Source organism: Gasterosteus aculeatus, chromosome Y (assembly GCF_964276395.1).
Source record: "Gasterosteus aculeatus chromosome Y, fGasAcu3.hap1.1, whole genome shotgun sequence".
In the NCBI taxonomy this organism is placed as follows: Eukaryota; Metazoa; Chordata; class Actinopteri; order Perciformes; family Gasterosteidae; genus Gasterosteus; species Gasterosteus aculeatus.
Genome location: NC_135709.1, coordinates 17,512,227 through 17,529,866, shown reverse-complemented (window position 1 = coordinate 17,529,866; position 17,640 = coordinate 17,512,227). Strand labels below are relative to the sequence as shown.

Sequence of the window (17,640 nt, the reverse complement as noted above, 5' to 3'; positions counted from 1 at the left end):
TAAACCACAGAGAGGTATTTCGCATAGGCGTTAATCAACCTCGTCAATACTTGTGAGCGCCTTGACTGTTGTACATGTAACTTTCTAATGTAATCAGCGGTGTTGTGATCCGCCCCCCCACATGCTCTCAAACACAGACCCGATAGTCCACAAACTGTCACGGTTTGGGTCAATGTCTGGTTTTATTTTGTAGTTTCTTGCCTCTGTTCTCCCTGGGTCATGTCACTTACTGCCTTGTCCTGTCCTCCTCTGTGATTGTCTGTCATGTCATGATTGTTTCCACCTGTGTCCAATCACCTGCACCTCCCTAGTGTATTTAAGCCGTGTGTGTCTGTTGTCACTTGTCGTGTCATTGTCTTTTGTCCTGGATGTTCCTGCCTGCCTTTTTGCCCCCCCGGTTCGTGTGTCTTTTTGCCCGTTGGCCTTTTACTTTGTTGGAGTTTTGACTATTAAAGTCTCTTTGTTTTCGAACTCTGCGTTTGAGTCCTGCCTTTTTCCATACGCAACATCCCTGACACAAACAGCCGGCAGCAACGGCAAAGGTTCTGTTGATTTCAGAGGGACCGTCTGTTGACTCAGAAGGGCCTCTTCGGGTGAAGCAACAGAACCGTCAATGATTGAACAATTAGGTTTTCGAGGGGAAAATTAAGCAAAAATAAAAGACAAATGATTTCCAGTTTGTGCGTCCATCTTAGATAGAATCAAAGGGCAGGTGTGCTGTGGCAGGTAACTGCCAATGTAAACAAATCTGGTGTAGACTGACAAGAAGAATGACTGATTGGTTCAAGGTCGAGTGGCAACAATTGCCGTGGTGTACTTTCAGCGGTTTTCTACGGAAAACATTCACGTAAATAATTTGATTCCGTTGTTGAATAGCTCTCTCAATGTACTGAAATATAAATTTCATAGGAGAAAGGACAACAAAGCTTGATAGATGAAGGTGAATAATATAAATTCTGTTATGCAACCAAAACAGAAAAAATAAACATAGATATGTTAATGAATTAATCAATAAAAGTGAAGGGATTTGACTTATGGACATCATTTACATTATATTACATTACATACAATATGCACATATACAGTGTGTATAATCTACATTTGGAATTTATTTACAATCCATGACGATGATTTACGGTGTTAAACAGAAGAGAAGCCGCGCCATGACGCTCTGTTTGTATTCAAAGATAAACAATATAAACTTCTGGACTGATAGCAGCGCTTCTTCTCGGCTCGGCCCACAGACACCACTTGTTCCTTAATATCGGTTGTGTGTGTGTGTGCGTGTGTTTGTGTGTGTGTGTGTGTTTGTTTGGTGGGGGGTGGGTAGTTTATTCGGAGGGGGATGACATGGACAGGAATGGACAGTTTAATTAATAACCACTATCCATTTCTCCCTGACCTCAACTGGTCAAACATGCTCTCAGTGTCCAGGCACAAACAGCTAAATGTTCATTGTCAAATATTGGTTGAGCTGAAGCTCACTGAGTGGATGTCAGAAAAAAGGCTGGAAAAGAGGAAAGCTACCAACCGGGACTTTAACATCAACTGACGCATAAGGTAAAAAAAAAACGTTGACATTTAGTCTGAACATATATTTAGCAAGTGACTCCCCATCAGCTCACTGTGTGCCGCTGTGTGTGAGGTATGTTTGGCTGTTGTGTGGGTTGTTAAAGTGGACTTGGGGGTTCTGAATCCTTGTGCCTCGCTCTTGGACCTCAGGGGAAATTACACAGAGTTAATAGAAAAACGCAGGCGGATGAAGACTATGAAGGCAATGTTTCACGTGTGTGAGGACTTGACACCAGAAAGAAAAAAAGTTTAAATACATTTTATATTTACGAGACACTTGCAGGCGGTTATACCATTTCATTAAGTGTCTAGAGGCTTACATACATTATGTTCAGTGAGGTAACATGAACAAAGACAACATTAATCTTGTGACACACTCACCGTCAACAACGAACCTGTGCTTATATATGTGATCAATCACATGGGTGGTTGTGGTTTCATGTATTCAGGAAGTCACAAATAACACCATTGTTATGATTATTACAGGAGTAAACAGAGGTTCACTACGAGCACGTTACAGTCCACCCTGCATTTTCTGCCTTTGTGCCCAACAACCCTCCTGAATGAATGAGTGGGTGGGCACTGACATCAACGTGGTGGGACCGCTGCAAATCCCACCCGGCGATGACTCCATCTCAGAGAGCGCCCACTTGTTTGGTAAGTCAACTTGGCAAGAGCCAATTAAAAGAAAAAGACAGCGTGGAGCCATGCAGTGCTGTGATTTAAATGCCCTCAGTCACTACGCTTTTTTATGGCGAGCATACAAATAAAATGCATTCGTGTGCATGTGTGCGGGGATCATTATTTGCTCATAAAAGGTAGTAAAAAATTGGGTCAGAAGAAATTAAAATCTATTGCCGTTGTCTCGTTGCCATAGACATTTACAAAAGGGAATTTTAAGCACTGCTGTAAACACACAAGCTGTGAAGACATGTTACTCATCAACTGTGATTTGCCTGACTGTAATGAGATAATTAAATGAAAAATATACCCAAACGGTTACCAAAAAAGGCTCTAACATAGAGTTGGAGATAGGATTAAAAAAGGTATGGTACGAGGCTGGTTTAGTGATACAACAACCAGTTGACTTCACAAGCACACCTTTAACTATTCTGAGGGACTTTACCACATTTACCCCACGTGCTGCACTGGACAGGGAATGAAAAGCAAGTGTCTAAGCAAATAGAAAAGTAGAAAAACAAAATCAACAAATTTTTGACAAATGCAAACTAAACTGAAACAAAAGGAGAATCAGAACTCAACAATTCCAGGATCATTACATATTCTAAATATATTGGCAGTATCCTATACAGTATACTGTAATAAATTGTGTTAAAAAGGAAGCCCTTTTTTTTCTTTCCAAATCAGTCCCCCTGAATGAGTTTGGTGGATGGTGGTGCAGGGCGACAGTGTAAAGTTCTAAAATGAACAGCGCACAACAACTGTAACCATTGATATTTTATATTTTATGCAGATATATGGGCAGAAACAAATTACCTGACACCTGCTGCATGTATGGATGTTTCTTATAGTTGCATGAACCATCTCACCAGACAGTGGCGGTCGGCTCATTGTCCATATCTGGAAATGGCTCAACACATCAGGCTGCTACTTGTGTATGTAAAGAAACGCAAGCCTCTGGTTAATTAGTAGCCGTGGCAACCTTTGCTCCCCGTGGGGATTCTCAAGCAGTGGCCAAGGTGTTCGTCACCTGAGCTGCTGTTCTCACATCTTTAAAGGACGACAAAAGAAATACATGGATGATGGTCAGTGAGTTAGAGGCAAAGGAAGGACCAAATCTACAAAACCCAGCTGGACTGTTGGGACCAGAGTGTAAAGTCTGAGTAGTTTGTGTGTTTGCGCGCACGGAGATGGCCATGGTCCAGATCAAGTCTTCAAGAAGTTAGCGTTCGTGTTGGTGTGTCGCTTTGCTTTCGTGAAAGATTTGACGGATTAACTTTCAAAGTAGTGATGATTCATTACTGTATTTTACTGAATCTATTTCAGTGCCAACTTGTTGGGAGTGGAAGTTACATGTTATTCTAAAAGACACAGTGTGCTCTTTGAAAGCGAGTTGTTAATCATTTATGGGTTTATAATTTCTACTACCGCTCAATGCACTGCCTTTTTCAACAAGCTTCTGCAGGTAAGAACCCAAAATAAAGGTTTAATAGCTTTGTATTATAGAAGGTATCACACTGCGGACTGTCAAGCCCCTGAGTTAAGATTCTGTGTGTAAAGGTAAAATAAACTTTGACACAAATCAAAATGGACTCCCCCTGTACATATTTCACTGTGTCTGACACTTGAGCATCGTTATTTTAATTCAAGGAATCAGTCCAAATTATTAAAAATGCGCTAATCAACATGCTGTAGTAACAAAGGGTTGAGTCACTGGCCGTATTGTGAAAGGGTCTCTGGTGATGATGATGCCACAGACAGTCGCCAGGCTCTGCCCCCCACAGTGAACTGGTTTAGCATCTTTAGCACATTGCTTTGTTGTGGCTTGCTCCAACAGTTTACATTTTTACACTGAAACAAACTGGTCTTTATTTTGGGGTCTAAGAACTGACTTCACATTGTCTATAACAAAAAATCCCCTTTGGGATTTGACTGCTTTCCAACATCTTAGCTTAGTCCAAGTAATCATATTAATTTATATCAATTTATCTTTGAGTGAAAGTGTCTTCTCTCCTTAAATGGGGAGTTTATATCTTCATTCAAGGTCTTGTAAATTCAGGTGAAATGGAGATGACTTTGTCAGTGGCCGAGGTTTCTTCTTAAAAACTAAAAGTGTTGCCAACAACGCCACCTAGGTAAAAGCCCTAGGAACTCTAAATAATTAAAAACAAAGGTTCGTTTGTTTGGAGGGGAGCAGTAAAACAATGACCCAAGAGGAGACAGGGGCGGAAATACGACTAAAACATATTTATTTTAATACAAAGGTTAAAATATATAAAAGGGAGCTAAAATAGTCCGTCCAGGGTCATCACCACAGCAGGAGCGAAGTCCTGCGCGTCCCTAGTCCACTGGTGTGGACGTCTGACTGCCAGTCGCCCTCTGCTGCTGCTGCTGCTGCTGCTGCTGCTGCTGCTGCTGCTGGTGGTGAGTCTGCTCCTGCCCTCCGCTGCTGCTGCTTCTGGTGGTGAGTCTGGTGCTGCTGCTGCTGGTGGTGGTGGTACCTCTGCTTCTCCCTTCTCTCGTGTCTCGTTTCTTCCCGGTTCTCCTTGTTGCTCCCCAGCTCTCCTTGTTGCTCCCCAGCTCCCCTTTCCAGTTTCGCCCTGTTTCTTCCCCGTTTCTTCTTCGTTTCTCCTTCGGCCAGTGTTCTGTCTTCCTGCTTAAAAAGAGAAAGTTCTGCCCCTGGCCTTTCCCCATTGGTCCATTTGCCATATGCCACTAATTGCTAATGAGTTGGGGACGATTGTCAATTGAGGACACAACTCAAACAAAACTCAAAGCAGATTATAAATTGTCCAGCATGCAATCACAAAACAACAAGTCATAGAAACATGCAATCATAAAATAACAAACTGTAAAAACATGCAACAACAAATCAATAAAACATGCAATCAATAAAATATGCAATCAATTGTGCATGCAATCAATGGTCCCCAATCGTCCACCCAGTGACATACTCCCCCACTTAAACGTAGGCAGTCCCTGCCACTGGACAAGCCTAATGTCGATATCGGCTTGGTGGTAGTCCACGGGTAGCGCGTGCCGACCGGCGGAGCGCATTGTCCACTACTTCTGCTGCTGGTTCAGGAGGCAAAATGTCTGCCCCTACCTCAGGGGGCTCAAAAGCAGGTACTACATAAAATCCAAAAGGTACAGGGTCTACTTCCGCCTCTGTCTCGACTATAGTACCTGGTTCAGGGATGACATTGACAGGGGTTATACAAGGTTTCAGGGCATTCCTGTGTTGGGTTCTGACCTTCCCACCGCTCTCTGGCCTGACTTTGTATACCACCCCAGAATCACCCACAAGGCTAACGACAACATAGGGCTCTGGGTTCCACCATGATCGTATCTTCCCTTGTCCCTGTCTGTTCCTATCTCGCACCCACACTCGTTCACCTGGGAGGAGGGATGACGCCTGGGCCTTACGGTCATAGCTTCTCTTATCGCGTTCGGCGGCATGACCCATCCTTTCCCTAGCGAGCTTGTAAGCTAGAGTTAGTTTTTGATGGTGGTCTTCCACCCACCCACTAAGTGCCAGGATTGGTGAGGCGGAGGAGTCTTAGATGGCGCCCGAACATGAGGTAAGCGGGGGCAAAACCTGTAGAACTGTGGACAGTATTGTTGTAGGCTTGCAACAACTCTTGGACATGCTCGGCCCACCTATTCTGTTTTTCACCTCTCAACGTGCGTAATAGGTTTAGCACAGTCTGATTCAGCCTTTCTACCCTACCGTTCCCAGCCGGGTGGTAGGGGGTTGTTCTGCTCTTTGTTACTCCATACATGGCACAAAGCTGCTGCATCAAAGTGGATTCAAAATTTGGGCCCATATCTGGATGGAAACGACCTGGGCAGCCGAATGTCTGAATAACATGAGACCATATTTCCCTGACTGTAGTCTTTGCTGTCTGGTCTCGAGTAGGGACAGCCCATGCATAACGAGTAAACATGTCGGTCATTACAAGGATGTTTTGGTATGCATCCATCGGCCTACCGAGAGAAAGGAAATCGAGGGCAACCACCTCAAGGGGGTATGATACTACAATTGGGTTCAGGGGTGCCTTAGCCTCTATTTTGTCCTTCAAGCTACATACGACGCACCCCGAATGAAACCCCTGTACCTCTTCTTCCATACGAGGCCAGTAGAAACAGCGTCGAATATTGGCCAAGGTCCTCTCAATTCCTGGGTGTCCGGCCGCCTCATGATATTTCTGCCAGACCTCTTGGCACCTAGATGCTGGGCACACAATTTGGGATCGTAGCTCATGAGTGTTGGGGTCAATTACCTCTCGGTAGAGCACCTGCTCTCGGACAACCAATATCTTCCATTGTTGGAGGATCCTTCTGGTATTTCCGGTCATAGCCCTCTTCTCTGGTCCTTGTGGAGGCAGTCCCTGGCCCACATACCTCTTGATGATGGCAATGTCTGGGTCATCTTGTTGCCAGTTTCCCCAATCGCCGGAGAGTGGCGCCACTCCGTCCTCTTGGTCGAGTCTAGCAGTAGTAAAGTTGACCTTAGCCGATGTTCTACCTGTGCACATGGACACTTGGGGGAACCTGGACAGGGCATCAGCATTAGCATTCTCTTTTCCAGAACGGTACTTCACAGTGTAATCAAAAGAGGCCAGTTGTGCGACCCACCGCTGTTCCACAGCACCCAGACGAGCAGTCTGTAAATGAGCCACTGGATTGTTGTCCGTGAAAACTACGAATTTAGCCCCAGTCAGGTAGTCTTTGAATTTCTCTACAATAGCCCACTTTAATGCCAAGAGCTCTAGCTTGAAGGAGCTATAGTTTGCATCGTTCTGTTCTGCCGGGTGCAAGCTACGGCTAGCATAAGCTATTACACGCTTTCGGCCGTCTTGCACTTGGGCAAGAACAGCCCCTAGTCCTCTGTTACTTGCATCAGTGTACACTACAAAAGGCAGGGCAAAGTCAGCATAAGCTAGGATTGGGGCTTGGGTTAGGGCAGCCTTCAGTTGCTCAAACGCAGATTGGCATTCTTTTGTCCAAAGTATCTTCTGGGACCCTGACCTTTTATCAGTGGGAATGCCTGCTAAAAGCGTATTCAAGGGTCGGGCAATCTTTGAGAATCCCAATACGAAACGCCTATAATAGCCAGCCAATCCTAGAAAGGCTCTGACCTGTTTGATGGTCATTGGAGGACTCCATTCGGTGACTGCAGACACCTTTTCGGGATCGGGACGGACCCCTTCCTTGTCAACCACATGCCCCAGAAACTTCACCTGTTTCTGCAGAAGTTTACATTTGCTGGTTTTAAGTTTCAGACCATACTTCTGGAGTCTCTTAAACACCTCTTCCAGATGCTGCAAGTGGGAGGAGAAATCATTTGAGTAAACAATGATATCATCGAGGTAAACAAGCAGTGACTCCGTTAGTTGTCCGCCTAGGCACCGTTGCATAAGGCGCTGAAAGGTAGCAGGGGCATTACAAAGACCAAATGGCATCCTATCAAACTCGAAAAGACCCAATGGTGTTGTAAAAGCAGTCTTCTCGCGATCTTGTGGGTCCATCTCCACCTGCCAGTACCCACTTGCGAGGTCTAAAGTTGAAAACCACTCAGCCCTATTGAGGGTGGTAAGGGTCTCTTCAATTCTGGGGAGGGGAAATGCATCCTTATGAGTCACAGAATTCAATTTCCTGTAATCCACACAGAACCTCAGACTTCCATCTTTCTTCCTTACTAGCACAATAGGTGAAGCCCATGGACTAGAGCTCTCTCGAATCACATTGTTCTTTAGCATACCTGCCAGCAGAGTCTTCATATCCTTATAGAGAGTTGGAGGTAAGGGCCGGAACCGATCTCGGATTGGAGCTGCATCACCTGTGGGTATTCTGTGTTGAACAATGCCAGTCCGCCCAAAGTCATCATCGTTGGCAGCAAAAACATTACTCCACTTATTTAACAGAACACCCAGGTCTACCCGTTGTTGCTCAGTTAGATCAGGCCGGTCAACTAAATTGTTCACCTCGCAGTCAGGATTTAAATCTTCTGGGACCTCACAGGCCTCCACGACGCCAACCTGAACTACACCCTCGCAGTCTTGTGTCAGGCTTAAATCCTCCTTTCCATACAAATCAGTCTCCTCCACTTGGCTGATAGTTCCCAACTTCTGGTATCGGCCTATGGACAAACTGTAGGGGTGAGGATTACAAACACGAACAGGGAGTCTTCCTTTCCTTACCGTTACCACGGTTCTTGCGGTTCCAACGGCACTAGTGTGTGGGAGGGCCTCCACTAGTCCACAATAATCAGTCCCTTTTGGGCCCATACGAGCACGGCCCCATATTACTACTTCGGTGAAGGCTGGAACACGTACCTTCTGGCGGGTAGCTGGGCGGACATAATGTGTAGACAAGTCACCTGTTGAGACGCTGATCCGCTGGCATGTAGCGAATGCTTGACTCCAAGCCTTCTGAGCCTGAGGGCTATCACCGGGCAGTGTAGATCCCCCAGTCTTCTGAAAAAGAGTCTCCCAGCAAGCACTAATGACGTTCATTCCCAGAATCAAGGGATTAGTTGAGCATTCGTTTTTTACAATGACAACACCCCTATTCGGTATCTTAATGTGTCCCACTTCAAAGTTCATCACCGCGTAGCCTATATACGGGATTTCCAGGCCATTAGCCGCTTTGAGAGTCAATACAGCCGGGGTTCCTCCCACACCCAGCTTGCAATCAGGGAAATGTCGTTCCAGTACTTGCTGTTGCATCAAAGTTACTTGAGAACCAGTATCCAGTAACCCTGAGAGTTCTACTCCATCTATGCGAACCTTTACCATTGGACAATTTCCTACAAAGGTTGGGGTGGCCCCTACATTGGCTATACTATCTGACCCTACTACTCGGACCTCAGGAGCAGGGCTAACTAGTTTAAAGCCGGCCTGGTTTCTGAAGTTGCCCTACAAAATCTAGCCACATGTCCCGGCTGTTTACAGCGACGGCAGATAGGCCTACCTTCAGTATCCCATCTATTAGAACAGTCAGATGTTGCTCGTCGTCGTCCACCTACTGGGGGAGCATAAATGGGATGGTTAGGTTGTCTGGGCTCTAGGAGAGGTCGCAGTTCCCGAACAATCTCCTGAGTCAGCCCTTTCATCTGGCCCGCCACTTCTGCCATAATCTCATCTTTAAAGGCTTGTTTCCAGTCCCGTTCGGATGTCAAGGGCTTTGCTGCCTGGGCTTCTCGTACAGCAGAACACTCTACCCCGGTTAGTCTTTCACCACCATGCTCGTCATCCAACAGCATTGCTTCCTGGCGTAGATCGTCAAAGCTCCGTCCTGGATTACGTCGGGCATAGGTTTTTAGATCCTGGGCCAGGGCACCATCTTCCAAGCCTAGTAGGAACTGTTCACGCAGATTGTTTTCCGTGGGGGCGTCATCCGGGCTGCGTTGTTGTAGCCTGCAATATAGCCCTCGCAAGCGTAACAGATACGCTTTCACAGTTTCCCTAGGCTTTTGATAACAATTATAAAAATGGGCGCGTAATGCAGGGATAGAAGTTTGTTCCCCATAGAGTGCATCTAAATAGGTAAATATTTTAGCAACTCTATCGCGCTCATCCTCAACCAAAACACCAACCTGTTGTTTGGCTTCTCCCCCCCAAAGCTCCTAAGACAATTTCTACTTTCTTTGCTTCAGAAAATTCCTGAATACCTAAAAGTCCTTGGATCTGTTCTTTCCAGTCCCCATATTGTAAACTGCCACTAGGTCCTGTATATTTGGGAACCCAAGGGGCACCAGCATACAAAGGCATCATCATCATTATTAAGTTAAACAGGGATCGCTTAGGCCAATGTTCACTGCTCCCAAAAAATCCAAGTCCTGCCAGCAACGCCAAATATATGTCAGCGGCCGAGGTTTCTTCTTAAAAACTAAAAGTGTTGCCAACAACGCCACCTAGGTAAAAGCCCTAGGAACTCTAAATAATTAAAAACAAAGGTTCGTTTGTTTGGAGGGGAGCAGTAAAACAATGACCCAAGAGGAGACAGGGGCGGAAATACGACTAAAAAATATTTATTTTAATACAAAGGTTAAAATATATAAAAGGGAGCTAAAATAGTCCGTCCAGGGTCATCACCACAGCAGGAGCGAAGTCCTACGCGTCCCTAGTCCACTGGTGTGGACGTCTGACTGCCAGTCGCCCTCTGCTGCTGCTGCTGCTGCTGCTGCTGGTGGTGGTGAGTCTGCTCCTGCCCTCCGCTGCTGCTGCTTCTGGTGGTGAGTCTGCTGCTGCTGCTGCTGGTGGTGGTGGTACCTCTGCTTCTCCCTTCTCTCGTGTCTCGTTTCTTCCCGGTTCTCCTTGTTGCTCCCCAGCTCTCCTTGTTGCTCCCCAGCTCCCCTTTCCAGTTTCGCCCTGTTTCTTCTCTGTTTCTTCCCCGTTTCTCCTTCTGCCAGTGTTCTGTCTTCCTGCTTAAAAAGAGAAAGTTCTGCCCCTGGCCTTTCCCCATTGGTCCATTTGCCATATGCCACTAATTGCTAATGAGTTGGGGACGATTGTCAATTGAGGACACAACTCAAACAAAACTCAAAGCAGATTATAAATTGTCCAGCATGCACATCACAAAACAACAAGTCATAGAAACATGCAATCATAAAATAACAAACTGTAAAAACATGCAACAACAAATCAATAAAACATGCAATCAATAAAATATGCAATCAATTGTGCATGCAATCAATGGTCCCCAATCGTCCACCCAGTGACAACTTCAGCTATTATTATCTGGTTCCATATTTACTCTCTGTCTCTACTTACTGTCTCAATTTGACTCTACGAGACACAGCTAGAATCTAAAACAAATGCATGTAAATGGCCTTGCAGTTTTGAAGCAGTTTTATAATCCCTCTTCTGCTCCTCGTAGACATCCTGGCAGATCAAGGCAGTCCTCTCCCGCAGGATACAGACATCTTACCCTTCAGCGGCTATCCAGGCATGCAGTATCCGTCCATGGAGCAGACCATGTCTTCCACGCCATACTACTCCAGTCAAAGCTACTACCCTCAGTACCACGGAGAGGAATGGTTCTCCCACACAGGGATATGCGAACTGAGCAAGGAACCCCTGGAGGGCGGTTACGTTGCTGAGATCGAGGAGGTGTTCCCGTGGTGCCCGCCGTCTGCAAGAGGACCCGCCACATGTCGCAGGCTGGACGGGTCAAAGGGGAGCAACTGTGCGTGGTGTGTGGAGACAAGGCCTCTGGGTACCACTATAACGTTCTCACCTGTGAGGGGTGCAAAGGTGAGGAAGCTTTAGGGACTGGATTTTAGCCAAACATAGTCATCTTGTAGTTCCTGGCACATAGGAATGCTGCTGTTGTATAGAAGGATGCGTCTCCCACCAAATATGGCAAAAATGAAATTGCCTCTGGCTGTCGCATTTAGCTATGGTCTCCCATTACTAAGGATGATCGGATTGAGACATGAGCATTTGTAATTAATAGCGCGTTGGTAGTGTGGTCTGTGCTTAAAAGCATAACAGACAGACTGTTTTCGTGCCGTTGGTCAAATTAGATCACAGGCTGTTAACCACACTTTACAACAGTCAATGCTAGTGCTGAACACTGTGCACAATTTGGTTGATTACATATTTGATTAGATGCACAGTGCAGTATATAGAGTTGGCTCTGACTTGGTTTTGGAGTCGTGGCCTTTTGCTGCTGCTCCCCTTGTTTCCCCGTGAATGTGCCATGAATCCAAAGCGAAACCACTGAGAGAATGGATATGAGTGAAATTCCACACTGGGAGGTCGGACAATGGCAGGAGTGCAGCAGCTCAGAGAAAAGGCTCGAGTCTATTCGGTGCTGCTGCCAGGTCGGGTTCCCTCTCAGCTTTCTGTTGTACAATGCAGGAGCAACGTGAGCTCGGTTACGCTAATGAATGTCGTTCAGCTTAATGTTCCATGTCAGAATGTCTAATAACTGTTCCAAAGTTATTCTGTGTGTGTGAGTGTGTGTGTGTGTGTGTGTGTGTGTGTGTGTGTGTGTGTGTGTGTGTGTGTGTGTGTGTGTGTGTGTGTCTGGAACATCTGTGACATTATTAGAACGGTGTGTAATAGAAATATTATGATCCTTCCTGATCATAGGGTGAAATCTGCATTTAATAAATACAGAGCAAAGATGACAGAAGACCAAATTATATTTTTAGACTTACAAATAGACAAACAAAAAGTATTTGTTATCTAATAAATGTTCTGAAAGCAGCTCAATATTTTCATAGCGAAGTACATCTGTAATCAACTGAAAACGACTACTTGAGTCAGTGTTCTTTAGAATGAGACAATCCACGATGTACAACAAGTCTTGGCTTTATTCAGCATCTTCTGTCCCTGGTAACACAATAACAACTTGTTTTTATCAGGTTTCTTCAGAAGAAGCATAACAAAGAACGCTGTTTATAAATGCAAGAGTGGCGGAAACTGTGAAATGGACATGTACATGCGCAGGAAATGCCAGGAGTGTCGACTAAGAAAGTGCAGGGAGATGGGCATGCTGGCTGAATGTGAGTATCGCTCCTTGTTAACAGACTCCGGTTCCTGCTGCTGCTGACAGGGTTCAGAAACAACTAATTGGATGGGAAACAAAGACTTGTAGGCACATTTAAATGTAATAATATCACCCATCTTTGCAAAGTGATTTGCACCGAGCACATGCACACACAGTACGATGTCTATTTAGTCCGGTCAAGTCAGGCTACCCAAGCACGCTGTGGTGAGCTCTCTTTCCCTGACATGACATGGCCTGTTGGATTGGCTGTAACATATCACACAATAGAAAAAGCCTTTTGAAATATAAGTAGTTATTTAAACAACTAGTCATGACTCCACCTGTTGGAGCAAAAAGGGGTCTATAGCGCTGAAGTTACAAAGTCATATAGAAACATAGGTTGCAACAGTAAAATTAATTAAAAAAGCAATTATTAGAAACATGAATTGATTTCAATGTAGCCGTGACTCATGAACCACTGACTTGTATGGGTATCGTCACATTGGATATGATATGTAATGTTAGAATTAGAGACCTCATTATGGCCTCGTGGTAGATGAAAATCAGCAACGGATGCTGATGAATAAAGAGCTGCGAGGTATTTAACACTCCCAGTGAAGCCTTCATCACCCCTACCCCCTCCCCCCGGCAGGCCTGCTGACAGAGATCCAGTGTAAGTCGAAAAGGCTGCGGAAGTACACCAAGGAGTCGCCGGGACAGTCGCCCGGAAACGAGACGGAGGGGGCGGACAACACAGACAACAAACAGGTCTCCTCGACCACCAAACTGTCCAAGGTAAACACAATCTCAGCCAGGTCAGGAAAATGTGCGGTTCTTCACCCTCCCAGTTTACTCACGTAAGTAAAGTAATAATACGTTTTGTTTTTTTCTTCAGGAGAAATTGGAGATCAACAGAGAGCAGCGGGCTCTCATGAAAGCCATTGTGGATGCCTACAACAGACATCAAATCCCTGAAGACGTAGCCAAAAAACTGGTAAATTCTCAAAGTCCATTTGGACTTTTCTTGAATTACCGTAACCATCGACAGTTAAATATTCCTATTCCTGAAGTTAGCATCAGAGAGTGCCGCTCAAAGCCAGTACGAGAGGACGGCGCAATCACACTATTTGACTGACTAAAGTTCACATGACACGTTGCTACACCTGTTAAACATAACAGTTTACTGCTGGTGGAATGTGTGCAGCTTGCTGCGTCTTCTCTCTGTTCATCTGGTGTTTTTGTTTGCACTTTGTTTTGTCCCTGTAGCTGCAGGACCAGTACAGCCCAGAGGAAAACTTCCTCCTATTGACAGAAATGGCAACTAGTCAAGTTCAAGTTTTGGTGGAATTTACAAAAAACATTCCAGGTACTGTTCCATAGTAATCAGGTATTATAGAATAGATACCTTTCTTAATATATACAATGGACAATAACATGGCGCACGTGACTCTTGGCGGATGGAATGAGTGTTTTGTTGCCTCTGGCAGGCTTCCTCTCTCTGGATCGGGAGGATCAGATCGCTCTCCTGAAGGGTTCGGCCGTAGAGGCCATGTTTCTACGCTCTGCGCAGGTTTTCAGCAGAAAGATGCCCACCGAACACACAGACGTTTTGGAGGAGAGGGTACGCAAGAGCGGTGAGTCACTGAAGTTGTCCCTTAAAAGTACAAGGCACTCTCTGGTACAACATACGCTACTTTTGGATTGGAAGAGCCACGTTCAGATTTCAAATAGTTCAAGCCCACAAATCCTCCTATTTTAAACCTTATTTCAAACCTTTAAGAATAAGAACTAGCAGGCAGCACATGCAGCATCGTGACATTCGTAGTTTCACTTGTAGCAAAGCAGCCAGTTCAAGTCAGATCAACCTTTAATAATTGATCTTCCTGATGCGTCTGGCGTCGCTTGGAGATGTGTTGACCTGTTGATCTCTGGCTGGGTGTAGGTTACACATGCACGCACACCCTCGGCGGCTACAGTTTCATTGCAAAGGAACCCAGATCTAAGGTCAAACTTTATTAAAACACACACATATTATTAGTCTGTTTTTGCAGCCTCTGTTTACACACGACTCCCATATACAATAGTTTTCCAGCTTGGTGGGTTGAAGAAGTCATTTATTATGACTATGTTATTTATGTATGCGAGGTGTCATTATGTCAACCAGTTTGGACAGTTTAGACAGACAGTGATGGCAGCACTGTGTGTGTGTGTGGGGGGGGGGGGGGGGAAGTCACTGGGTCCCTCGGTGCAGCTCGGCTTTGAATGGTGAGAGATATTCACACTAAAGGCCAGTCTGGGAGAAAAGGGGAGCAAAGCTGTCTGAAGAGACCATTGTTCCTTATCAAAACATCAAGAGTGCCATTGTCCACTTCTCTCCCTCTGAGCCCCACTGGCATTTCTGAATGCTTCATGATGTGTCCGAACAGACAGACACACTCTACTAGAATAAAGACCTTCGGAAGTAGTCACTGTTGCCAGTGTGCAAGAGGAGACTAAATGCAAACATTTAAAGATGATCTAAAGAGCGCTTTGTCATAATCATGCAGATGATGAAGAAATGAATGACGCAGATCCCCCTTCTACTTAACTGAAACTTATTTTTGTAAATGTGTGCAGATAAATGACCATGAAAAGTATGATCGGAGCTGAGTTAACACAAGGGGAACTTGATTGTGTCCACTCAGCATATCATTTGAAAACTGCATTTATTGCTTTCTGCAGGTATACCCGATGAATTTATGACACCCATGTTCAACTTTTACAAAAGTATCGGTGAACTCCACATGGTGCAGGAGGAACAGGCTATCCTCACTGCCATAACTATCCTGACTCCAGGTGAGCCGACCGTACATCTATTTATTAACACTGTGTGCATTTTATTCCGGAAAAACGATTAATTTATCACCCTCTTCAGATCGGCCTTATGTCAAGGATCCTCAGGCAGTCGAGAGGCTTCAGGAGACCATGCTGGACGTGCTGAGGAAGCTGTGTGTCCTGCAGCACCCACAAGAGCAGCAGTACTTTGCTCGCCTCCTGGGCCGTCTGACGGAGCTGAGAACGCTCAGCCACTACCACTCCGAGATGCTCGCTTCCTGGAGAATGAACGACCATAAATTCACGCCGCTGCTCTGTGAGATATGGGACGTGCAGTGACGCACCGGGAGAGGCGGAGAAAGTAGTAACATGGGGATGAGAACACGAACATTTGTACTTGTAAGACAAAGTCATGGTCCAGTGCATATTTATTTTGGGTGATGTGAGGGTGCGGCATTAAATCCCTGGCCACTATCATTCTTTTTGATTCAGTAAATGGTTTAAAGTATTGCTTGTGTTTATTCTGCTCATGCATTTATTTTATGTATAACAGTCCTAACATATTCATGTTAATTTGTTGTGTGAGGCAGCCAACTCTTCGTTGTCTCACTGTTTAGATGTTATAACATCTTGAAGAACAAAAAAGTTCAAACACTGAAACTCATTCTGAGCATAGACGGTGCTTATAAGAAATCCAAAGTTAAATTGAGTCATTTCTCCTTCAATGAACAAGGTTCACGCTGAAAAATTATTTTGATTATTTTTATCCCTGTTATATTAGGAGTTCACATACAGACATATCATGTGGTACATCCATAAATTATATTAGTAGCTATAAATGTTTTTTTTGCATGTTCTAGCAATTTTCTAGATAATTAAAAAACATTCAACACAGACTCTCTATTTCTCTCGTGTTATACGTCCTTTATTGCTGTGGGTGTTGCTGTAGTGGGAAAGTTGCAGTAGCTTTAGCAGAAGCTTTTATGATTGCAGCAGCGCCACCACCGGGAGGACGAGTGAGGATCCATGTTTTCAGAACTATGCTGAGGGAATGAAGATCATCAGTGGCGACAGCTGTACATGTCAACCGTATGTACTGTTAGCATTGCATTTAAAACTAGAAAATGCATTTCCTGCTGAAAATGCGTTGGAATGCAAAAAGTTGAAAGATGAAATAAATTTTTTAAAATAGCTGAAATTACAGAAAGTTGAAGGGAATTTGAATACATTTGCTGAAATGACAGATATTAGAAAAGCTGAAATTAATTTGAAATTGCTGAAAATACAGAATTGGGAGAAGCTGAAAGGAATTTCAATAGATTTGCTGAAAAAGCAGAAATGAAAACAGCTGAAATAAATGTGAAATCTTGCACAAAAAAATACACAAATGAATATTAAAACATTGCTGTTAATAGAGGCATGACAAAAGCAGACATTATTTTAAAAAACTGCTGAAAATACAGGAAGTGGGGAAGCTGAATTTCAATAGATTTTCTACAAAATAAAGAAGTTGCAGGAGCTTAAATGAATTTTAAAAAGTACAGAAATAACAAAAGCTGAGATGAATAAAAAGAGATTTAAAATTGTTTGTAGTAATATTAGTAGTAGTAGTAGTTATAGTTGTAATTGTGGTATTAGTAGTACTAGCAGTAGAAGTCGGTTTAGTATAAATAGCAGTAGAAACAGCTGGAATACTCATACTATTAGCCATAGTAGTATTTGTAATAACATTAGTAGTAGTTGTAGTATTAATAGCAGTAGAAATACTAGTAGTATGGTGGTAGAAGTATCAGTTGTAGTACTAGAAGTACTAGTTATATTCGTAGTGGTTGTGGTAGTATTTGAAAGAGCAATACGTATTTCAACGAAACCGCTTCATTCTGAGCTTCATGGTTAAGGTACAGACAATCATTGAGGCTTTTATTTTGTAATGATGGAATTGGGTGAGGGGGGGTTGGGAGACTGAATGTTTGTTATTCAAACTAAGAAGTTTTTAATTAATAGGCCTCATAGGTGTAGATAGAGGGAGGGAGGGTGAGAGGGTAAAGAAGGTGTGGTGGAAATTTGTGG

General features: G+C 44.3%; 1 protein-coding gene across 1 annotated transcript; it reads left to right on the top strand.

The window, feature by feature from the left end:
* The first annotated feature begins 1,424 nt into the window (after window positions 1–1,424).
* Window positions 1,425–16,464, top strand: LOC120812766 (bile acid receptor-like). Its single transcript, XM_040168964.2, is given in 11 exon segments — window positions 1,425–1,560; window positions 2,059–2,229; window positions 11,137–11,370; window positions 11,373–11,513; window positions 12,632–12,772; window positions 13,409–13,551; window positions 13,652–13,750; window positions 14,023–14,122; window positions 14,244–14,390; window positions 15,478–15,591; window positions 15,671–16,464. Coding segments are annotated over 10 exon segments (1,452 nt in total). The 5' UTR covers window positions 1,425–1,560; window positions 2,059–2,135; the 3' UTR covers window positions 15,910–16,464.
* The last annotated feature ends 1,176 nt before the right edge of the window (window positions 16,465–17,640 follow it).